Raw genomic sequence first — 25,067 nt, forward strand, 5'->3', positions numbered from 1 at the left:
TGCAGGAACAAATTAGTAATCAAACCTTTGGCCAATCATATGGAGCTTGGCTTACCTGTATTTGTTTTTGTACCTATGCAATTGATTATTTGGTGGAAATAGGATGAGGTTTTTTTACATTAATATGGCTAATATTTATTAATGTGGCTATTGTTTGGATAGACCATTGAGATCAGATCATGAGGGTCCAACCACTTGAAACTTGATTATAATACCCTACACCTAAGTAGAGTAAATGGGCCCAAGTGAACGAGGCTTGGGCCACACTACCTGGCAAGTCCTGTGACACTTTTATACGGGGGGATGCAGGGATATGCACTCTTGCCAATCTGGTGGGGGGGGGGGGGGGTGGTTACTGGATTCAGAAAGTTGCAATCCATAAATTGAATTCTATTGGCTGCAATTACAAGGGAAACCTATCAGGGACTGTTTAGCTTTGGGAATGAAAAGTCTGTAGACTGTAAGAGGGGGTTGGTGACCCATTAGGTCCTCAATCAGGACCCCCACACAGGATGAGCAGGAGTTAAGTGGGGAGCATTCCCATAAAATGTGTGACATTTTCCAACATTAGAATAGGTTCGATAGATGCTGGATACAAAAGTTTCAAGCTTGTGTGTCCACCAGAGAATCTGTACACGAAGATTAAGGGTTTGTTGACACCTGAAATGCAAAAGGTCTATAGTGTTTTCATATTTTGATATTATTTATCTGCTTATTTTAACTTTCCCAATAAAGAAGTACTATGTTTTTCTTGTATTGGATTGTATTATATTGTATTCTTGGACTATCCTTAAAGGGGTTGTCCACTTCTACCCTCTAGAGGACACCAATAACAGCGCCCGTGTTTGGTTTCCTCCGGCATTATTGTGCGTTACTCAACGTCTTCTCTTATTAGTTAACCACAAGGTCCAAAGAAAGGAGAGTGAAGTGAGTTCATTCTCGGGTGCCAGTGTTTAGCACTTGTAGACATGAGATAGGACTGTAATAGTGTTGCCAAGCAGCATGACGTTACTGCCCGGGAGAAAGGGATAAGACCTCTTGTTCTGTCTCATTTCCTGGATCACATTATCCACTAGTCAATGTCTGGCATGTAAGAGGAGACGTCAACCAGCCAGTGGACTGAGGAACCCATGAAAGGTACAGTACAAGCCATCATTACATTGCCTTACATTACACAGAGCACCTGGACCCTTGGAAGGAGAGTTAGAAGTTACCGGTGCCTGAATTTCCATTTTAATACAATTCATCAACATTTACGTTCTTCCTACACTGTCAATTCAATCAAAGGGATGAGTTTGTTTGGAAATCTGCTTTACTACTTACAATACAGCACAGAGGTGTAGTGAGGGCGAATATATCTTAAGCTCCTAGTATTTGTGAGATTTGGGTGATTTGGGGTTAAGATATGTAGTAGGTTGGGTATAACTATAGAGTCGGCTTTGCTGCAGCCTCTGTATATACTCATATTTAGTTTGTTTGGGACAAATGTTAGATGTTTGCAAAATTTATAATGAAATATTATGTCTTGTAATTATACTATGTTGTAAATACAGGCGGTCCCCTACTTAAGAACACTCGACTTAGACGACCCCTAGTTACAAACGGACCTCTGGATGTTGGTATTTTACTGTACTTTAGCTTTGGGCTACAATAATCAGCTATAACAGTTATCACAGGTGTCTGTAATGAAACTTTATTGTTAATCCTGGTTCTTATGACAATCCAACATTTTTAAAATCCAAATATTTGGCTGGGGTTAGAATTATAAAATATACAGTTCTGACTTACATACAACTTGAGAACAAACCTGCAGAACCTATCTTGTAAGTAACCCGAGGACTGCCTGTAGTGCATTATATAACAATGGGGCTGTGTAGATCCCTATAGGGGAAAAAAAAGTATAAGGCTGGTCAGTTTTCTGGTGGATAAAAGTCATACAACTGTTGCAATGGTGGGTTTTTTTTCCGACTTTTGTTCAAACCAATCCACTTTAGGAACCCAAATGCACTCCAGTCTCTTCCTTGCATAGGAAATACTGAGAAACCAGTTGTTCCAAAATTTACAACTTTTGTGCAACTTTTCACAAAAACTTGCACATTCACTTCAAACATTAAAGGACATATACCACCAGGATGAAGTATTGTAAACCAGCTCCTCCTGCTCTATAACATGTTGTCTGCAGATAGAACACAATCTACAGATGTGAGAAACACAATACAGGCAGTCCCCGGGTTACGTACAAGATAGGTTCTGCAGGTTTGTTCTTAAAGAAAACCTACCACCACGGATCTACCTATAAAGGTAGATCCGGTGGCAGGTTCCTCTAATTTAGAGTAGTATAGCACTTTTTAGAGCGAATTTGTTTGTTGACCAGAACTTTTATACATTTTAATTGCCCTTATTTGCAAATTTTCAAAAGAGCCTACTGGGGCGTGGAGTAGCTGAAGCTGAGGCTACATGACCCGGCTACTCCACGCCCCAGTAGCCTCTTGCGTTCTGCCTACCAAGGCAGCTTCGTCTGGGGAGCCGGGTTCTGTGCATGAGCAGTAGCTATGACTTCGGAGCTGAGACTGCGCAGCTGGCGGCCTGCTCTGTGCACTGAAGATGCATTGGTAGGCGGAACGCAAGAGGCTACTGGGTCATGGAATAGCAGCACCATGTAGCCTCAGATTCAGCTACTCCACTCCCAGTAGGCTCTTTAGAAAATTTGCATATTAGGGGAATTAAAATGTATAAAAGTTCTAGACCATGAACGAATTAGCCCTAAAAACTTATCTACCTGTCAGAACTGGTATATTTTGTACGTGTAAATTTTGTTTTGTCTATGTGATAACAGTGGTTTTGTGTTGTCATTGAAATGAGGATTAATAAAACTTCATTTCAGACACCTTTGACGACTCTTAGGCCAGTTTCTCATCCGTCCGTGATCTCGGACGTGACGAGTGCCGTGCCACAGACTGATCACTCTGCCGGGGACTGAACTCTGTGTATAATATTGAGTTCTTGTTTCTCCGATACAATGCAGAGCCAACAGTACAGGACCCCTACACATCGGGGAAACGGGAACTTTGTGCATCACATATCGATAATAGTACCATTTAGTGGCCATTATAATAATACAGAGATATTCATCATCAAAAATCATCAAAATTTTGCCAATAAAATTGTGATAATTGCTCTACGTTTCCCCTGGAATCACAGCCTAATCCCTGTCAATCATAACCTCTGTACCTGTGAATGGCATGGTCAGCCTCTGCCTGTATCACAGGTTTCTGAAGACACATTGGGTTCGGGGGTGAAATCTGCATTGGGATCTGCTGGAAGTAAATGAAACACTGTGGGTCATAATTCCCCATGTAAAGCAGATTAAGCCTGTAATTATACCCAACTTGTGCTTTTAAAAGGGATATGGCATTCAGTGTGAGCACCAGTCTATAAGGTGGAGTGGCGGCCTGGCCATCTTTAATTACTTTACATTTACCTGTCCCTCTGTGATATTAGCCAAAATACTCTTTCTAATTTCTGAAAAAAGTGCATATCTAATAGCTTAACTTCCTCTTTATGGAGATATTTAATTTATACCAGAGTTTCATGTATATCACATTACTTGTCAGACGTATCTCTCGTATATGATCCCCAGGAGAGAAAGTAGGACAGTGTGTTGTTTCACTACGTTATCTCCAAATAGGTTACACGCAGGCTTCAGGAAATGTCACATCAGGTATCAAAGAGGTAATTGGGAAAACTGAAAAGCCCACTGCAAAATAAATTATTATTAGCTACTGGTACAATGTTGTTACCTGGAGCATATTGAAGAGAAACTATATATATACACAAATACGTACGGTATATATATTTGTATATACACGCTTAAGAAATATATAAAAAAAAACATCTTTTTAAATTATCTGATAAAATTATTTATAATAATTATAAATAGTTATTCACCTGAACCAGGGCAAATTTTAGGAGATATCAGGGAAATCAACATTGCAGGTGATAACAGTAAACATTGTAATATACACTCACCGGCCACTTTATTAGGTACACCTGTCCAACTGCTCGTTAACACTTAATTTCTAATCAGCCAATCACATGGCGGCAACTCAGTGCATTTAGGCATGTAGACATGGTCAAGACAATCTCCTGCAGTTCAAACCGAGCATCAGTATGGGGAAGAAAGGTGATTTGAGTGCCTTTGAATGTGGCATGGTTGTTGGTGCTAGAAGGGCTGGTCTGAGTATTTCAGAAACTGCTGATCTACTGGGATTTTCACGCACAACCATCTCTAGGGTTTACAGAGAATGGTCGGAAAAAAAAAACATCCAGTGAGCGGTAGTTCTGTGGGCGGAAATGCCTTGTTTATGCCAGAGGTCAGAGGAGAATGGGCAGACTGGTTCGAGCTGATAATAAGGCAACAGTGACTCAAATCGCCACCCGTTACAACCAAGGTAGGCAGAAGAGCATCTCTGAACGCACAGTACGTAGAACTTTGAGGCAGATGGGCTACAGCAGCAGAAGAGCACACCGGGTCACTCCTTTCAGCTAAGAACAGGAAACTGAGGCCACAATTTTTACAAGCTCATCGAAATTGGACAGTAGAAGATTGGAAAAACGTTGCCTGGTCTGATGAGTCTCGATTTCTGCTGCGACATTCGGATGGTAGGGTCAGAATTTGGCGTCAACAACATGAAAGCGTGGATCCATCCTGCCTTGTATCAACGGTTCAGGCTGGTGGTGGTGGTGTCATGGTGTGGGGAATATTTTCTTGGCACTCTTTGGGCCCCTTGGTGCCAATTGAGCATCGTTGCAACGCCACAGCCTACCTGAGTATTGTTGCTGACCATGTCCATCCCTTTATGACCACAATGTACCCAACATCTGATGGCTACTTTCAGCAGGATAATGCGTCATGTCATAAAGCTGGAATCATCTCAGACTGGTTTCTTGAACATGACAATGAGTTCACTGTACTCAAATGGCCTCCACAGTCACCAGATCTCAATCCAATAGAGCATCTTTGGGATGTGGTGGAACGGGAGATTCGCATCATGGATGTGCAGCCGACAAATCTGCGGCAACTGTGTGATGCCATCATGTCAATATGGACCAAAATCTCTGAGGAATGCTTCCAGCACCTTGTTGAATCTATGCCACAAAGAATTGAGGCAGTTCTGAAGGCAAAAGGGGGTCCAACCCGTTACTAGCATGGTGTACCTAATAAAGTGGCCGGTGAGTGTACTTTACTTGTCACCGTCTACCCACCGACAAAAGACATGAGCGAATGTGGGTCCCAAGTCTGCAGTTTCTCATGTTCCCCCACTAATTTAAAAGCCAGAGACCTACAGAAAGTTCCTTTACAATGCTCATTTTGAGTTAATTTGAAAACTGAACAAAATGTATACTATGTATTACAAGAAAAATCTTTTTCTCCAGTTTTTGTAACCATAACTCAAAAAAAGTCCTTAAATATTTTTTTTACTTTTCAGTATCCCTGAAAAACAGTGCTATAAGTGCCCTGTCTTTTAAGGTCCAGTCACAAACAGATGAAAGAAAAAGCAGTGAAAGCTGCACTGAAGCATATTGGCGGCAAGTAAGAGTTTTCTGTATGGCAACTTTGCCAATTAGGGCCACCTTACAGGCGTTTGGAGACTTATAGCACTTGATGCTCCACTATTATACTATTATTAGCATATCTTACATCATAGAGATAAAGACAGGAAGCTCTTTATGCTTAATGAATATTTCACTTGTGGATTCAGCTCTGATAAAACTGTGCAGCAACTGTCTGTCAAGAGATAAATCATAAGTAATTTTATCAGCTTCTCCTAATCTAGCAGTGGGTCAGGGTAACCTGAGCAAAGACTTACCGGCTATGGAGAGGGCTCAGCGCGTGCTATTACGTCACGGGTCGTGAACGGGTTAAAGAAATGCTCACAGCAGAACACACCTTTAATTAAAAGCCCACAGCAGATGCCTTTAATGAAATGTCCACAGTAGAAGCCCTCTTTAACTAAATGGCCACTGCAGGGCCCAGCTCTAATGAAATGGCCACTGGAGAGCCCCCCTTTAAAGAAATGCCTACAGCAGAGCCTTTAATGAAATATCCACTGTAGAGACCCCCTTTAAAGAAATGTCCATAGTAGAATCACCCTTTAATGAAATGGCCACTGCAGAGCCCTCCTTTATTGAAATGGCAACTGCAGAGCCTCCTTTAATGAAATGCCCATAGCAGGGCACAGTCTTTTACAGAAATGTCTGCATAAGTGCCCCTTTAAAAAAAAAATGCTATACTCACCTTCGGCTTCTTCTCCACGGGCAATACTATGACGTCACGCGGCCGGTCACAGGGATGCATATGGGCTGGAAGAGGAGAAGATGGAGCTGCAGGAAGAAGAGACTGAAGGTGAGTTTAGCTTTTTTTTTTTTTAACCTGAAGCTGTGGCGTCCTTCATATAGAGCCCAGGTATGGGTGGCATGGACCCTGGGAAGACGAGGTCCAGGGAAGCCTGCCTATACCGCCTATATGAAGATCCGCCATTGCATGTGACCAGGGTAATGTCATTTAAGGTCCTTTACCAAATTACGTTTGCATGTCTACCCCATGTATGTATCTGATCACATAAAATCACAGCATGCCTCCATGGACTTCTAGTCCCTCCCATCTTCATGGAGGTATACTGTGATTTCATGTGATCAGATACTTATATGGGGTAGGTATTAGGACTTTAGATGACATCACTCTGGTCACATGCCCAATGATAGAACAGAGCTCTCTCAATGTTTCACACAGCAGCAAGTCCTAGCAGTGAGACCTGTCAAGGACAGGTAGACAGGGTAGTGCAGTGAACACTGTATATACCGGACCCCATTACTATTAGTGCACTCACATCAGGTGAGTTGCATACAGGTTGACAAAAAGTTTTTTAATTAAGTATTTATTTTGGGTGGGTTGGCTCTTTAAACAGTAAACACTTGAGATCAGTACCACTGATCGGAGCACTTAACGCAGGTGTTACTGGTTGGGGTCTGAGATTAGGTACTGAATAGGGCTTTAAAATTGGGGTTTACTGAACTTGGCCAGACCCGAATTTTAACAGGTCTGTTTAGCACTATTCACCCACTTCTTATAATAGACTTGTTGAAATGGGACAATTCAGGAAGTGAAGCCCCCTGGAAAACAAGTGGCATCCCATGTCTTAGGAGGCCACTCATTGGATGTAACAGGCCAGGGACCCCCAGAGCTTCCAGTCCAGTGCAAGATCTATTGGATCTATTGGAGTGCACTGGGAACAAGGCGGCGGAGCAAGTTTAATATGTGTTCCTTTTTTTCTCTTACCCTAGCCAGTTTGCGGTTTTCCATATTACTAGAAAACCCCTTTAAATAAAGTATATAGCAAAGTTGCCGGTAAATACTCATTATGGCCCAGGCATTTATGATATTGATACTTTCCAGTTATTCCCTGCTCTTAAAAACGATGATTATGTCATTGTAAATTACTTTTTGTTTCAAGTTAAATAAACCTGGATAAGACGGCACGGGCCATTTTATCTAATACAAGGCGATGAATATGTACTGAGTGTAATTGGGAGAGAAATCCCATAAATCTGTAGGATACAGACAGATAACACCAGGGCAACCTGAGGGAAACTTTCTTTATAGCATTAGGAATGCCGGGAATGTCACCTCCTGCTGAGCTGCAAACGATACCGAAACGTATTAAGCCATTAATTACTGAAATATATTGTCACACCGATCTCATTATTATACTCCTGGCCATGTCAGAGAATAGTGTAATGGATAACCCGGAACACATGACAAGTCTCTCAGAAAACTGGACTCTTCCTGCAGATTATTTTTACAAATTGATATTCCATGCCGTGTACTGGGAAACTGGAAAAAAATGTAGTGAAATTGGTGGAAAAGCGCATTTGTGCTATCAAAAAAATACATCTAAATACCAACAATTTCAGATAACTCCACAATAATATCTAAAAATAAAAACTGCTATATAATATTTTTAGAAAATCTTTCTGTAGAAAATATAGATTTTTGAATGTAAAGTGGATCTATTACTGCTGGTCTTTGTCATATATTCTCTCTAATTTTCTTATTAAACTGCCTTTGTGTTGCCTTTTATAGCATTTCACAGCCGGGAGAGAGAAAACTGAGGCAGCTAGTGCCATAAATTACTGTCTGACAATAGATGCTCAGACTGATGTAGGGGGTGGTCCCCTCCCCAGAAAAGGAAGAACAGAGGAAAGGTCGGGACTCTTCCTTTTCCAGCTTCAGTTTGTGAAAGAAGAGTGTAAGCCTAAGGATCTGCAGAATTGTATGTAAGACATTCCACCAAGAATGCATGATATGGATGACCCACCATCCTGAACAACCGGTAAGTACATTATTATAAGTGATAGAATTGGGGGACACAACATTTATACAGATTCCCTGGCCGTGGGAACCACTGCTGCCATGTACGATGTGAGAAATATCTATAGGCATCTATATACAGGTACACATATGGTACATATGGTCGAGATACATGTATAGAAACTATGGGGGATTTATCAGAAGTGTCTGAGGTAAAACAGTTCTAGTTTCCCATGGAAACCAATCAGAGCTCAGCTATAATTTTATAACCAGCTGTGGGAAAATAAAAGCTGAGCTATGATTGGTTGCCACAGGCAACTAGAACAATTCCGCCTCAGACACTTCTGATAAGTCTTCCTCATTGTCTCTCAGCAGGGTAGAAAGATTTTTCCTACTTAATTTAGCAATTTATAACTTTTCCTCATACTGTAAAGCATTCCCGAGTTATTTTACTCTTCAGACACAGGCAGCCAGTTTACAATCACTGGTGGCATCTATTGTACTATTTATTGTGTCATCTCTCAGCTTCTTAGATGCATTTTTACCATTTTTCTCTTCAACTCACGAGACTCCAGTGTGACTTTATATTCTGTATATGCTGCTGTTCTCATTAGGTATGAGTAATGACCAGATGTCACGCTCCAAAATGTGTCACCATTTTTTGTATTGTCTATGATCACAAGGTTATATTTTACTATTTTATACTTTGACCTGTGTTCTTCGTGATTGATATTTTTGTGCTTCCTTTTACATTTTATGGGTTCCCAATTTGACAGTACAGGCGGTCCCCTACTTAAGAACACCCGACTTACAGACGACCTCTAGTTACAAACGGACCTCTGGATGTTGGTAATTTACTGTACTTTAGCCTGGGCTACAATAAACAGCTATAACAGTTATCACTGGTGTCTGTAATGGAGCTTTATTGCTTATCCTGGTTCTTATGACAATCCAACATTTTTAAAATCCAATTGTCACAGAAACCAAAAAAATTTTAGGCTGGGGCTACAATTATAAAATATACAGTTCCAACTTACATACAAATTCAACTTAAGAACAAACCTACGGAACCTATCTTGTATGTAACCCGAGGACTGCCTGTACCCCACACAGGAGATAAGTGTCCAACCACTGTGACCTCCGGTGATCAGGAGACTGGAAGTGCCCATTGTGAATAAAGGTGCACATACTTACCTCTAACTTTTAGGAGACTTCTTCAATATTGTGGGGATCACTGGGGCTCCCAAAAGTCAGACCACAGCAATTAGACATTTTTCTTCATTCAGTGGAGTGAAAGTGTGAATCTGTTTATCCAAATCTGGATGGGGTATGGGATTTATTGAGATTTTGCTGTACATGTAGTGTTTATTTTACGTTATATAGAAGATTTTATTGACCTTGTCATACTATGGAGACATTCTTAGCAAGCAAGAGGGTTTTTATTATGTGTTAGATCTGTTTTGAGACATGAGGGTGTATACAGATGCCCATAAGTTTACATTTTAATATCTACATTACAGTCCAATTAGAGATAAACAAACCCAAACTTAAAGTTTGGGTTCAAGTGAATCCCACATAACCCTGGTGACCATGCAGCTGATCCGGCAAAATGGCGTTCCTTGCTTCTAGCCATAGCTGGGATTAGTCAGGGGGACACCCATGCATTCCAATGTATCCATCTCCCCCTGTAGTTCAAGTGAACAAATCTAGATTATCATAGTGTTTCATATTGATCTGAGGTTCAGTTAACTTGAGCTTTAGGGAATCCCGGCACCCTTAATGATAAAATGATGTTTTGTGAATCTATAGACCTAGAGTTTAACTTCAAACTTTTCTTTTGAAAGTTCTTAATACTTTTCAGCAGTCACTGACTGGGACACTGATCGATGTTGGGCTGATTGTTAACAATTATTAATTGTTATTGCTTACACAAAAGTTACTGACCTTTGGAGTTTAGTCCATTACATTGAAGAGCAGTATGTTGTTGTTGTTGTTGTTGTATCGGCAGATCTGAGTATATTGCTGCACATAAAGCTGAATGTTGAATGTATTGTCTTCTGCTAAAACTCAATAGTTTTATACATGTTTGGTATTTCAGAGTAAGAGAGAGACTGCGCCAACTTTCTTATACCACATAAGCAGCTTAGAAGTTATATTCACAAATACTTTTATTTGGATTTTGCCCATTTTAGGAGCAGAAGATAATTTTAGTAAAACACAAAACAAATGTCTTTGTTTACACAGATAATTGCTAGACACATCCAAGATCCAAAAAAAAAGGAAATTAATTCAAGAATGAATGTGTTCTTCTTGTTGCATTCCACTAAGGAGAACAAAGGAGGTGACGTCTCTGGACAGACGTGTAGTGTAGGGTAAGAGTGGTGTTGGGTATATTGTGGGTCACCTCCACAATGTAGCATTGTAGTCAGGGGTGTAACTTGAGGGGGTGCAGAGGTTGCAATTGCACCCGGGCCCAAGAGGTTTAGGGGGCCCTTATGGTGTCACTGTCCCATTTGAGAAGACTATTACTATAAACCATACATTATAGTCAGGGGCCTGGCACAGACTTTGCACTGGGGCCCATCAGCTTCTAGTTACGCCACTGATTGTAGACTTGTTTTGTGCAGCTTCTATGGTTCTATCTAAGGAGACTCCTTGATGTTCAGGGATGTGCAGAGTATAACAGTGGCCACAGATGGCAATGTCTGAAGACCAAGGATGGCAGTAAGATTGGTACGGCATTCGGGTATCTTCATTAATGTCCCACAGACCATACAAATTAGGGAAAGGATATTTATCAAGTCCACAATCTTTGGCCACTGTTATAATTTACACATTCTTTATAAGGAATCAGAGAACCATATGAAGGGAATCTGTGGGAAAAAATGATTTACTAGAAAACAAATTTTACTGATTAGATGGGAAATTATACAGAATATTTTCCCAAAAAACAATTTGTTGATCCATTTTACTTCTCCTGCTCTATACCAAGCTGCCTGCAGATAGGACACCATGCACAATCTCGTCTGCTCCTCCTGCTCTATAACTAGCTTCCTGTGATACGACACTAAGCACAATCTGCTCAGCTCCTCCTGCTCTATAACATGCAGTCTATAGATAGAACACTTTGTACAATTTGCTCTTTTACTCCTGCTCTATAACATGCTGTCTGCAGCTAGGACACTATGTATACTCTGGTCAGCAGTGGCGTAACAAGACTCTACTGGGCCATGGTACGAACTTCAGATCGGGGCCCCCATATACCTAAACTCTCACTACCACCCCTGTCCCGCACATTACACTTGAGAATACACATATATGCTACACAGAATTATACTCATAGAACCTTCTTATACACCTTATATGTAGTGTCCAGCAGCTTCCCTTATTCCAGCAGCTCTTATTAAAGAAATGCTCACAGCACACCCCTTAATGAGATTGCAGAAGTCGACCCCTTAAAGAGATGGCAGCAGAGGCCCCCTTACTGACATGGCAGCAGAGGCCCCCTTAATGAGATGTCAGCAGACGCCCCCTTAATGAGATGTCAGCAGTCACCTCCTTAATGAGATGTCAGCAGACGCCCCCTTAATGAGATGGCAGCAGACGCCCCCTTAATGAGATGGCAGCAGAGGCCCCCTTAATGAGATGTCAGCAGAGGCCCCCCACACACTGTATGATGTGGCGGTAGCGCTGCTGATGACATCATCAGTGTGCGCAGGAACCACGTATAGACGTGCATCTGCCTGCCTGCGCCACTATTGTAATCAATTGTATGAGTCTCTGACACGCATACAATTGATTCTTCTCACATCTGACAACCCCGCAGACTGCCCACTGGCCGACTGCGAGCCCTGGACCATTGCTGGGCCCGGTCCCTGTCGCACCTGCTGCGACCACGATAGTTATATTATACATAACCTGCATCAGAAAAGTAACTTCATTTCATAAATCTTTTCACTTAGGTTTTCTCCAATAAGATCTGATACAGGATTCCGTATATAGGGAGGGCCAGAAGGGGTTGCCTTGTACTGAAACTGTCACTAAGGAGACAAGGATTTTGCAATGTGAATAGAAGAATAACAGTAGTGCCGACTTGATAACTGGTTATATGGGGGAATTCCAGATACAGGGAACTAATATGTACTGACATGCAATTCTCTCCATTACACTACAGACACTTATCATAACTGTGTGAACTACTGAGAGACAAGTGACATCCAAAGAGCTACAAGGGAACATTACCACAAATGATGGTGAACGACAGCTCTATAGAGAGAAGATGTAACCAGAGCCTACTATCATCTGAAATAAGGCGGGAAAGGTAAAGCCAAATTTGGTGAATCAAACTTAAAAGATATCTACCATCAGATATACTCATGGTAAACTCCTACAAAGTACTTGCTCATCAAGATATCTTCTTTCCTACAGTGTTTTTATTCAATCCTGGGATAGGGTGATTTTCCTAAAAAAGAGTTTTATAAAATATTCTAATTAACTGATCTGTCTCCAGGGCTGATAATTGAGTGATGATAAGGCGGGACCCAGCTGTAGTAAGAATAATGGGGGGCTGCATAAATTATCAGCCCCCAGATCCAGGAGGCACTCAGGTGATGTAAGCCTGAGCGCCTCCAGCTCATTATCATATATTATAAAACCCTTTTTATAACACATAGCCCTGTCCCCGGATAGAATAAAAACACAATGGGAAAGAAGACCTCTTGATGAGTAAGTATATTATAGGAGTCTACCATCATTATTTCTGTAGATGTTTTTTAAGACAGGATTAGTTGATTTGCCTCTATGTCCTAATATTTAACCACGTTCTTCAAAGTAGCCAAAATCTGTATTTTTCTAATGTTTAAAGTAAATATAGTCCAGTAACATAATATTTTAAGATATTCAATAGGCAAAAGAGCTATAATGTAATCATATATTTTTTGCCATGCATTTCATATCAGAATCCTAAATCTTATTAGCACACAGAGGTACAGCTGCATTTCATGGACTGGTGCCTGAGAGGTCCAAGGGTCACCCTGCACAGACTAGTATTAAAAAATTGAGTCCTTGTTATAGGTTTTTGGAACTGGTGCCTGGGAACTTTAACCCCTTATCACCGACACTAGTTTTCAGCTCAATGACCAGACTCGACTTTTCAAATCTGCCCTGTCTCACGATAATTGGTTATAACTTCGGAACGCTTTAACATATCCGGGTGATTTTGAGAATGTTTTCTCGTGACACATTGTACTTCATGTTAGTTATAAAATTTAAGTGATAAGTTTTGCGTTTCGTTCTGAAAAAAAGTGAAAATTTGGCAAAAGTTTGTAAAAATTCTTCATTTTCCAAGTTTGAAATGTTCTGGTTTCCAGACAAGATGTAAAACTACTCAAAAAGTTTGATAATTAACATTTACAGAATATCTGCTTTATGTTGGGATGATATTTTATGCTTCCGGTCATTTTTCAAGGATGTTATGAGGCGGAGAACTTTAGGTGCGATTTTTCTTATATTCATGAAAATTGCCAAAACTCACATTTTGAGGGACAACTCAGCTTTCAAGTGACTTTGAGAGGCCTAAATAATAGTAAAACCCCATAAATTACCCCACTATAGAAAGTTCACCCCTCAACATATGTAAAACAACTTCTATTAAGTCCATTAACCCTTTAAGTGTTTCACATGGGTTAAAAAATATGGACCTGCGATTTAGAAACTATAGAATTTTTTTGGAAAATACATTCATTTAGGCCAAAACTGACATTTTCAGAATAAATTAAATGATGAAACGCACTGCAAAGCTTGATGCCCAATTCCTCCCGAGTGTACTGATACCACATATGTGGTGGTAAACTGCTGTACGGGCGCACGGCCGAGCATAGAATGAATGGAGGCGCCGTCCACAGCAGATTTGTATTGTCACATTGTACGACCTATAAATTTTTATTTTTTTTGGTAATACAAACATATGAGGGCTTATTTTTTATGGGATGAGATACAATGTATAGATAATTTATTTGGGGAGTCTAAAGCTTATTCTTGAGATTTTATTAACTATTTCAAGGGGGACACAAACAAAATCATCAATTTTTATTTTGGATTGTTAGCATTTTTTTCCCCCCGCTCACCGTAATGTAAAAATAATATTTTATCTTTATTCTCTGGTTCACTACAATGGCGGTGTTACCTCATTTATATAGTTTTTCTTATTTTTGCTTAATTTTCCTGAGCAAAACCAACTTTTCAGGGCCATAACTTCTGTATTTTTCTGTTGTCAGATCTGGTTGAGGGCTTATTTTTTGTGTAAACAGTTGTTCTTTTCAGTCGTATCATATTAGGGAACGTAACTTGTTTTTATCACTTTTTAGAACATTTTTTGTGATGGTGTTTGATGAAAAATTGTATATTATGGGAAGTTTTTGGAGTTTTTTCTTTACGTAGTTCACCGAGCGGGGTTCAATATTGATTTAGATTTATTGTACAGATTAATACGGTGATACCAAATATGTACATGTTTTTGTGTTTTATTTACTTTATTTGCATTTTATGTGCTACTGGGGAGATTATGGGACTTTTATTTTATTTATTTATTTAATTATATTATAAAAAGATTAAATTTTTTTTTAACTTTTTTACATTTTCTACTTCTTGGCTTGAATAAGCGATCATCTGATCGCTTATTCAAGCCTTTACACTGCAATACACTTGTATTGTAGTGTATAGTGTAAGTAACTAGGCATGCCGCGCATGCTCAGTTACACACAGCCGGGTCCTGCCAGGAGGCGGAACCTGGCACAGAGAGGAGCCGACAGCCTCGGGTCACTCGTCGGGACCCGGGGCAGCAGCAGGCGGGATCGGATCCCCCCGGTAAGAACACCGGGGGGGTACGATCCACGGGGGACACACTTGCACGCCGCGGTCATGCTTGACCGTGGCGTGTAAGGGGTTAAACACCCGGGATCGGAGTTTTTCCGATCCCGGGTGTTAGTGCAGGGTCTGGGCTGTGATATCACAGCCCGACACCGGCACCAGCGAGACCCGGTGTCCCGAAACCTTCTTCTGACGCGCCGCCGTAGAAAGGCGTCGCATCAGAAGAAGTACCCTTAATGTCCACCGTAGAAAGCCGATACGGCGGTCATTAAGGGGTTAACGTGTAGAGTGCAGATGGTAATAGTAAACTTTGTAATGTACCTTATTAAAGAAATCTGTTCCTGTGTCCTTTATCCCACAGTCTTTTTTCCTGTATTAAGAAGTTTGGGTAAATCAGCTTTCTGCCCTGTATCCACTGATAGCAGAGAGATAAAAGAACCTGATAAAGTTTCTAATAACGTAAGTCTTTATAGACAGTTCCTGGATAGTCTAGACTCCTCAGAGAGCTGAATCATCAAGGGAAATCATCTCTAGATATGGAAAGAGTTAAAGGGGTATTTTCATCTGGACATTCACATGTAATTTAATTCATCTGCCACATATACATTTCATTAATTGGATGTTATTAAAAACAATGCACCTGTGTGAAGATAATTTGTCCTTGGATACAACCACTGCTGCTGGAGTGATGGAGCAAAGAAACAAATTGCTTTTGCAAATTAAATGGCCAGGCGTTACTGAATATCCCACTGGCGTCTTAAGGTAATGAACTCTCAAATCCAGGTGGTCAGGCAGGACTCAAAATTGCATGTGTGTCGATTGCTGGTATGGTGTGGTGTGATTGTATCCAAGGATGACTGTTTTATTGATGCGGGACAACAGGGCTACATTTTTGGAAAATTATGTTTATAGAGGTAGATTTTTTTGAATAACCTCCAATTGAAGAAGTGTTTAAATATATATATATATATATATATATATATATATATATATATATAGATAGATAGATAGATATAAATAACAGATGAATAAGAAAGTAATGTGAATAATTATAATAATAAGCCTCCTTATCTGTCAAAAGTGGACAATCTCAGAATGTTTTCAGATACATTGCTCACCACAGGAGGAAAAAGCAGATAAAAAGCTTAAAAATGATATTCAGGACCTGTCCTTAGTCATCAGTGGTAAATCATCAGGACCAGACTCTGACACTTGTATTCATGCGCAAAGAGCTGTGTTAGTTCAGGTACATTGTAAACTGCAGACCACTGAGTAGTGATGTGTCATTCATGGACAAGCCGCCTCTCTTGTGTGAACGATGGGATGTCTTCTTTAACCCCGCCACTAACCGATCAACAATGCCCCCTTAAAGATCGGATTAAAAGTGGTGTGGAGAGGGGTGACTGACTGATCTGAGGCTCCCTATCATACATTTAATAGGGAGCTATTCAGGTGCCAGAAGAGCCGGCTATCTTAGTGAGCAGAGCCTTATCAGGCCCTGCGCCAGCACCCGGCTTATCCCGGCAAGTGCCGGGGTACTGGAGTGGCCCACTCGGGCACCGGAAAAATATTTCCGGCCCCCGGATCAATTGTACCAGTGTTGCTTTAAGACACTGGTACAAATGATCAGCTTCCGGCTTGTGCAGTTTTTCTGCCTCTATGCTGCGCTTGTCGGGAATGCAGCACAGAGGCAGAAACCAAAACTCGCCTTTCCTCGTTCCCCCGAAGCGGTGCTCCACACTGTGGGCGACAGCTCTGAAGCCGGCGCACATCATGATGTAATCAGATCACGTCTGCCGGTCCCAGAGCTGGTGCGTACAATGGGAGCATGCCGAAGAAAGAAGGTGGCTGCAGGTGCTGCTCTGGGGGAGCGAGGAAAGGTGAGGTTTTTTTTTCTTTCCCAGAGTGGGGGGTGGGGCATTGTGGCTACACGGGGAGGGTCAGTGTGCCTTATGGGTGGGAGGGAACAGTGTGGCTACTGGGGGGGAACTGTGTGGTTAAAGGGGGGGCAGTGGGGCTACAGGGGGAGAGGCAGTGTGCCTTATGAGTTGGGGGGGGACAGTGTGGCTACAGGAGGAGGGGCAGTGTGGCTACAGGGGGTGGAAACACTGTGGTTACAGAGGGGGGGGGGCAGTGTGGCTACAGGGGGAGAGGCAGTGTGCCTTATGAGTGGGCAGTGTGGCTGCAGGGGGTGGAAACAGTGTGGTTACAGGGGGAGGGGCCATGTGGCTTATGGGTTGGGGGGGGCAGTGTGGCTTATGGGTGGGAGGACAGTGTGGCTACATAGGGGGAGGCAGTGTGGCTTATGGGTTATTGGACAGTGTGACTATGTAGGGGTGACAGTGTGGGTACATATGGGGGGACAGTGTGGCTAATGGAATATGGGTTGTAGGGAAGATAGTGTGGCTATGTTGGAGGGACAGTGTGGCTATGGGGGGTGGGACAGTGTGGTTACTGTGGGGGGCGGGGGATAGTCTTGCTACTGGAGGGAGGCCCACTAAGGGCCCCACTAAGGCTCTGTCACCCAGGGGCCTACTTAAAGCTGGAGCCGGCACTGAGCCTAATGATCCAGCTTACTAAGAGGAGCCGGACTACCCATCACTACCGCTGAGCTGTAAATGGTTACTTATCTGGAAGATAAGGTCGAGCAGTATACTTATAGAATACCCCTTTAAGTTGTGCCTCTAGTCTTCCAAGCATGGCCTCAGCAGAGTGAGAGGATTTTAGCTCAGTTAACAGCTGCTAGAAATGAGTCAGAACACAATGAAAGGAAGTGGCACCTTTCCTGCATGTAAGACGCTTGTGCTGCTAAACAGGAAAGTTAACTTTCCATTCACAGTCAGAAGATACAGAAGTGTCTGAATATAACCTGTGATTGTGACATCTGAGATTATTATACAAAGGTGTGTTCTGCTGGAGGCTCATCATGTGCTGCACATCTCTCTGCTGCTTACATTGCATTGCCTGAACCCAAGTCTTTTAAGTGATTTGTAAACATAATCTTCTTGACAACCACATTTAACCCTATGATGTTGTACCATAAGTATAGTTATAATAAGCTCATGAGCAAAGCAGCTATAGTCATCAGAGGAAGAAGGTACTCTCTCTCTGATTACTATGGTTTTATGTCTTAATATTGGATATATACAACCGTAAATGAACAATAGCACATGGCAAATTATACTTTCATTATTATTATTTAACAGAAACTAGGCCAAAATGAATAAACACTGGGGTACATTTACTTACCCATCCGAGTCACGATCCCCGATCCGGACTGTCCAACGATGATGCACTGTGCTGCGTAGATCGTGCATGTGTCACTCCCCACTCAGGTCCGCCGGAGTTCTCCTTCTTCTTCCTGGTGTATGTAAGTGCATTGCCTTGCGACACAATTTAAAAGTTAAATCCCATGCTCAGTCCGAATCAGTCAGATCGTCTGACGGCCCGCCCCTCCGATTTCTATCGCATGAAAGCCAGCGCCGATGCACCAAAATCCGATCGCGTGTGACACAAACCCCTTTTAAATGCGGCGCAAATCGGAAATCGATGGAAACCATGCCACTTCTGATCCTGCTGACCCACTTGCGGCAGCCTGGCCAAATGGATGCGCAGAAACACTCCATTGGGTCTATGTGCTCTGCTAGTTTTGGCGCTCTCACAGACATGATCTCTCCAGGCAGCTGGGCTGTGGGCCGATCCCCATTCCCAGGATTGCTGTGGGTTCCAGAGGTGGAAATGCACCTATCATGTATTCCACAAATTGATGGGTAGCAACATGTATTTATGACCTATCCTGTGGATATTGCATAAATACGTGACTAGGGAATACACCTTGAAGCTATGACATAGGCGTCCGTTTACTATGGTTGCAAACAAAAGTTCTCCAGGCTCCTAATACGGAAAGTAAAATAAGCCAATCTAATGCTGATATCCATTTGCCAATGTTTTTATCACAAGCCTTTTTTATACAGTCAAGAAATAAGATCTGTATAATTTCAAAATGATAATCTGCTTCCATCCTGTCTTCTTCTATAACAGAGCAACACATTAAATGGATGGCAAACACCCGGCATTACCTGTCACTATTTACCTACTGGCAAACCCAGGTGACTCTGCAGTATTTCGTCAGGCAGTCAAGCGAATTCTTCAAGGTCTGTGCCTTGATATTCAACCCATCCAGGTCTCAGAACGAGCTGTCCCGATCCGGCACTATGAATATCGAAAGAGAAGATTTGAATTTCCAGGGATTTCTGTGATACTTTTTCTAAAGGAAGACGTGGGTGAAGAAAAGCTATCCCTCCTCCAAAGCTTCTTCCAGCTTCCCCCGTGGGATTATGTCAACACAGGGTTTGGCCAAGGACCATCTCCATCATCATGTCCAACGAATGATGACTTTTACTGTCTAGATGTTCATATGCCTGTGTGGGGAATCAGACAGGTTCACTATGGCACAGAGATCTTGAGAGTTACTCTATACTGTGATTTTGATAACTATGAAGATGCCGTAAGACTTTATGAGATGATCCTGGGGATGGAGGCCACCAGCCAAAAGATTGGATTTTGCTTCTTTGACTTACATTCTACTAAGCACACTTCCATACAATTTTCCTTAAAACAGCTGCCGCCTGGTGTTTGTGCACAAGTCAAACATGCCTGTGCCCTGCAATTCACCATACAAGCAATAGGAGAGCTGGTTCCATTGCTGCCTTATCCTTGTGTGCCAATCAGTGGCACAAGATGGCAAACCCAAGACTATGATGGAAACAAAATCTTGCTTTTGGTAATGAATCCTAGCATTGTCATACTTTAAGCCTTCTGTAAGTTATAGTTCTTAAGGGAAATAAGGGAAAATTCTAATACTTAGCATGGTGCCAGGAGTAAGCTTTTGGCCTTTACTGGACCTCTTTTTCCCTCTGGTTTTTCACAAACACTTACTACATTTATTTTTCAGAGACTACAGGATGAGTGAAAAGTGCCACCCTTTTATATTAGAAATAAAAGGGAAAATTACATATCCAAATACCCCAGCAAGTAATCAAAAAGAGAGATTCCCCATAGATGTCTGTATTTTTTCTGCTTCTTTCTACTGTAGTGAGTATCTGATGTTTCATATGCAGCACAGAGATAAGTAAAGCAGGATAAAGATGAACTCTTTCTATACCTTAAGAATATTTCCCTTGATGAGTTATATCCGAGAAGATTAGACTATCCAGTGGTGGGCTTGATGCGAAGCCTAGCGCTAGGCAGGTTGCAGATTTCTCCAGGCTTTGTCCAGGCAAACAGGCCTCGTCCCTGCCAGGCAGGACCAGTGAGAGGATGCAAAAAGAGGGGGAGGCCGCAATAAGATAAAGGTCTCCCTTGAGGCACCCCCGGTGTAGGGATCCCCGGGCAGATGATAAAGGGGAGGCCTGTGATGGTAGCGGCAGCAAGGGGTCACATGTAGAAAAAGGGTTGATTAACTCAAAAACTCAGTCTCTTTGTTGAGCACACTTCTAACACAGCCATGGGTCCTTCCTGCTGGGTTCCATGACGTAGCTGGTGTTGTATTGCAGTCTGGGTGTAGCTCACAGCTTTGGTCCTGTAGCTGGAGAATACCTTAGACTGCTTGGGCAGCAATTTGAGAGAGGCTATGTGGAGGGTTACATACAGAGCCACAGGTCGGATAGAGTGGACAGCCCTCTGAGGGGAGACAGCAGCTGCAGGCCACCAGTCTGCAGACCTTCTCAGATAGACCGGAACTTAACACTGCCCTGAAACCCAGCCACAGGGAATAATTATAATCTTCCACTCTGGTCTAATTCCAGATTTCCAACCAAGGGCTGACCTCAAAACAGTGAAGGATTACATTTTGATACAATTATTGTCAACAGTGAAAACATTAACCCTTTCTTCACAGGCAGATTGCAATTCACATGCAATACCATAAATAACCATAGATGGGGACAAAGACTAAGGAATAATTCCCTTGGACATAGCTCAAATACCCTGAATTAGTGCCCAGAGGTGCATATACTCTGGCTACCACACACAGAGTTACCAGGTTTAGTTCATAATGCCCTGACCAGCGGGCCATTACACTCGGACTGTATGTAAAGAGTTCAGTAATTAAACATTATCAGGTTCCTTTATCTCTTAGATGTTAAAGGAGAACATGACAGGAAGATTATTTACATAAATGGTTTACAGTAATTGGCTACTTATAGAAAATGTTTCATGGTAACTCTAATAACCCAAATAAGGTCACCCATATTATACTTACCCTGATAAAGTTTCTGTTGACTGTTTGCATGTCCCCTCCATCATACTATTACTATTTTCTCAGTTTACTACTATCATCTGCACTATTCATTTTTAAAAGTTTGTCACATGTTTGTCACTAGCTGGAGGGGTGTCATGTTTTTTTGCAATAGCAGTAAATATATATTAACCCACATTTTTTACCTGATATTGGACACATTTCCATTTCGTTGATAACATCAATAGTAATTTTCAATTACTAATAAGCTACAGTCACCCATAACCTTAAAGGGTCAAAACCAGTTTTTGGGGGGTCCTATTTTCTATTGATGGAGCATGGTCGAACATGTGCCCTGATGTTCCATTCAATGCTATTGGCGGGTGGGAAATTTCAGAACACAACACTCAGCTATGTCCGGCACTCGCATAGACATAGGAGTAGCAGGGATATCCAAGCACTACGCTCTACAATTTCTGACACTCTGTCAGTTTTGAATAGAGCTTGACCTTCCGCTCCATCAGTTCGTGGGAATGGGACCCCCAATTAAAACCCACTTTACAGCCACTTTAAAGGAAATCTACTATTTGCTTTTATGCATTATGAACAAAACATACCTTGAGAATGCTGTAGCTAAGCTGATGCAGAAACATATCTTGTTTAATCCCTGAACTGAGCTGTTTTGCTGAAAATGCTATTATATAATTATGATTATGAGGCTCTGTCATTTCTGTGGCTGGCCCAGCAGTTCTCCTCACCCTAATTATCCACTTCTCCAGCCTTGTCCTGCCAAGCACAAACTGATAATGTGTAATCACTGTGTTGTCCCTGACAGGCAAAAGTAATCAATCTCTGTTCCATCCCCCAGCTACTGTGTATGCGTCATCCAGCTCAGGTCTTGTCTGGACAGTTCAGCCTGCACCCAGCTTTCACGAGGTCCTGAATTTTATAATTCAGGGATTAGACAAGATATGCTTCTGCATCAGTGTAGCTACAGAATTCTCAAGGTATGTTTGGTTCACAATGCATAAAAACAAATGGTAGATTTCCTTTAAGAGGAAGGTACTAAGGAGGAGATAAAGTTTGCACATTGGGGCATATTTATCATACGCTGGCACTCGTGCGCCTCTTGATGTATCGGGGCAGCCGGCTGCGCAGCGTTTATCCTACGCCAGGCAGGCCCAGGCGTAGAAAAAAATCATAGCTGGCGACTTTTTACATATGAAAAGTCCCCGGCAGCAGCAAGTGCGCCGGTGCGGCGACAGTAACGCCCCACGCCGGCCCACTCCCGGCCGGCCGCGCCCTCCGCTCGGCCGGCTGTGCCCCCCTCCTTCACGCCCCACTGGCTTGAAGGTGGCGGGTCGGGGCAAATAATTGTAAGTGCTAGCAATTAAATATGCCCCATTGTCTCAGCTCTCTCTTTCCTTTGTTTTGGCAATTGTGTGAATCTGTCCATCAGACGTCTACAATTCATTGCTTTATTTTATAAGTGTTCCTTTTCAGTTTGACTTTATTGTTTTACTTGTTATACATTTTTTTGGAATTAGGTAACTGGCAGCACTGCGGTGTCACACAGTGATGACAAACCCGATCCTAACCTCTATGCTCAGCTGTCACCGATTACACAGCTGGCAAAACCTTCAGCCGAGGATGAGATTGTCCCCGGAAACCTGAATCTCAAGCAGGTTGTTAAGAAGTCCTTCACTACATCAGAGCGACGACAAAACGAGTGCGGTGCTTCTGATAACAATCTTCCAAAACTGATGCCAAGGCCGCGTCAACACATAGACGAGACAGAGACCAATGTGGATACAGGACACAGAGTTACAGAGCGGAGGCACCAGCTGCAATCTGTTTACAGGACGTCAAGGGATCTCCAAAATATTCCAGTCCATAAAGATATTCCAGATTTACCCTCCAGGCAAGGAGACTCTAGCTGCCCCCCGGCTGTCACAGGAAACAAAGAAACTGACAGCAAGACCAAAATATTTCCTTCTGAGAGACCTCAACGACTCCATAGTAATAGCAAAGAGCTCACAGAGGAATTCTTCATTTAATGTCAGCCAGGGCTGTGCTCTGTTCACCTTCTATTGAAGGAGTAACCATTATTCTAGCAACGAGACTTCAAAGGGGTTCTCCAATACTGGCACTAAGTAACCTATGCTTAATATAAGTCACCAACTGGAGATCAGAAGGGGTCCATCACCGGGCCCCTACATGACCAATTTGCTTCTGTGCAAAAAATTAATCAGCACAGGGACAGAGATTCAGACCCCCTAAGAGTCTCTAGTTAAAGGGAACCTGTCAACAGATTTTATCCCATTAAGCTACAAGCCCCTGCGGCAGAGTATGAAATGTCCTTTCTAGAATTACCTCTTTTATGTGAAATCTGAACCATTAATCATGTCAAGTCATGTGAAAATGAGCAGAGAAGAGTCAAATTTGCATTAGATGAGTCAGGTTTAGAGGCAGCAGGGGGAGTGTCACTTATGATGCTGCTGTATTCAGTTCCATAGTACAAGGAAACATGCTTTTGGTTTTATATGACAGATATGAACCAGAGAAACAAGCAACTAAAGACATAGGGGCTTATTTACTATGGGTCCCGCATTTTCGTTGGGTTTCCCGACTTTTCGGGGATCGCGCTGGGGATTGTGTCACACGCGATCGGATTGTGTCGCAAACACGCCAGCTTTCACACGACACAAATTGGGGGGAGGGCCGTCGGACGATCTGACGGATTCGGACTAAGCACAGGATTTAACATTCAAATATGTGTCACAAGCCATGCACTTACATGCACTGGGAAGAAGAAGGTGAACTACGGCGGACCTGAGAGGGGAGAGGCACAGTGCATCATCGTTGGGGAACACACCTCAGGGATCACGTCTCGGACAGGTAAATGTGCCTCATAGTTGGAAATGCGAGCTGCAGATAAAGATCTAATTGCTGCTGTCTGTGTCTCTGGTTCTGTAGCTCACAGAACAACATGCCTGAAAGATGGGATTCTATTCTTTAATATGATACCAGAAGAGTGTCTCTCAATGCTATAGAACTGCAGATATGGGCATCTCCCCTTGCAGGTTCTAAACTTGACTCATCTCAGGCAAATATGACTCTTCTCATCTCCTTTTCCCATGACTTTGGAGGTGTTTTTTTTTATAGGTAAGCAGGTGAGATTTCAAATAAAAGAGGGAATTCTAGAAATGACATTTCATACCCCACCTGAGAAAGCTAATAGTTTAATAGTGTAAATATGGTGACAGAGGCCTTTTAAAGAATTATCCTAAGTATATAGTCAGTCTAGGGAGCCCTATTAAGATTTTAAAAGGAAAACCATAATTTTAATTTCTTCTTAAAGGGATTACATTACCAAGAGATGGACAATACTATGGGGGGAATCCTGTACAAGCCTTTTCAATATACTTGTAAGCTGAGTAACACAGCCTTATGGTAATAGTGGTATTAGTGCACCCCCTACTGGAAAATAAAATCTAAGCAATTTAGATAAAAGTGCGTTGACTTCTACTATGATTAGAATGTAAAACTCTTTATTTCCCCTCCCTAAATCCAGTAGTCTCACAGATCAGC

The 25,067-nt window shown here is 42.1% G+C and overlaps 1 protein-coding gene across 3 annotated transcripts; it reads left to right on the forward strand.

Annotated features, from left to right (window-relative positions):
- The first annotated feature begins 1,026 nt into the window (after positions 1–1,026).
- FAM124B (family with sequence similarity 124 member B) lies at positions 1,027–23,811 on the forward strand. 3 transcript variants are annotated; one of them, XM_072143128.1, is made up of 5 exons: positions 1,027–1,137; positions 8,144–8,393; positions 12,546–12,692; positions 19,280–20,021; positions 23,024–23,811. In XM_072143128.1, exons 4-5 carry the CDS (start codon positions 19,293–19,295, stop codon positions 23,531–23,533), a joined length of 1,239 nt encoding a protein of 412 aa, XP_071999229.1. In that variant the 5' UTR covers positions 1,027–1,137; positions 8,144–8,393; positions 12,546–12,692; positions 19,280–19,292; the 3' UTR covers positions 23,534–23,811. The 3 variants fall into 3 exon arrangements, with proteins under 3 accessions (XP_071999229.1, XP_071999231.1, XP_071999230.1); XM_072143130.1 differs by lacking the exon at positions 12,546–12,692; XM_072143129.1 differs by lacking the exons at positions 1,027–1,137; positions 8,144–8,393 and adding an exon at positions 10,983–11,104.
- The last annotated feature ends 1,256 nt before the right edge of the window (positions 23,812–25,067 follow it).

This window comes from Engystomops pustulosus, chromosome 3 (genome assembly GCF_040894005.1).
Source record: "Engystomops pustulosus chromosome 3, aEngPut4.maternal, whole genome shotgun sequence".
In the NCBI taxonomy this organism is placed as follows: domain Eukaryota; kingdom Metazoa; phylum Chordata; class Amphibia; order Anura; family Leptodactylidae; genus Engystomops; species Engystomops pustulosus.

Excerpts from the sequence above, each read along its gene's own strand:
- FAM124B (XM_072143128.1), top strand. The coding sequence starts at position 19,293 with ATGGATGGCAAACACCCGGCATTACCTGTCACTATTTACCTACTGGCA. Across the intron at positions 20,022-23,023 it reads GAAACAAAATCTTGCTTTTG|GTAACTGGCAGCACTGCGGT; the intron begins GTAATGAATCCT and ends TTTTGGAATTAG.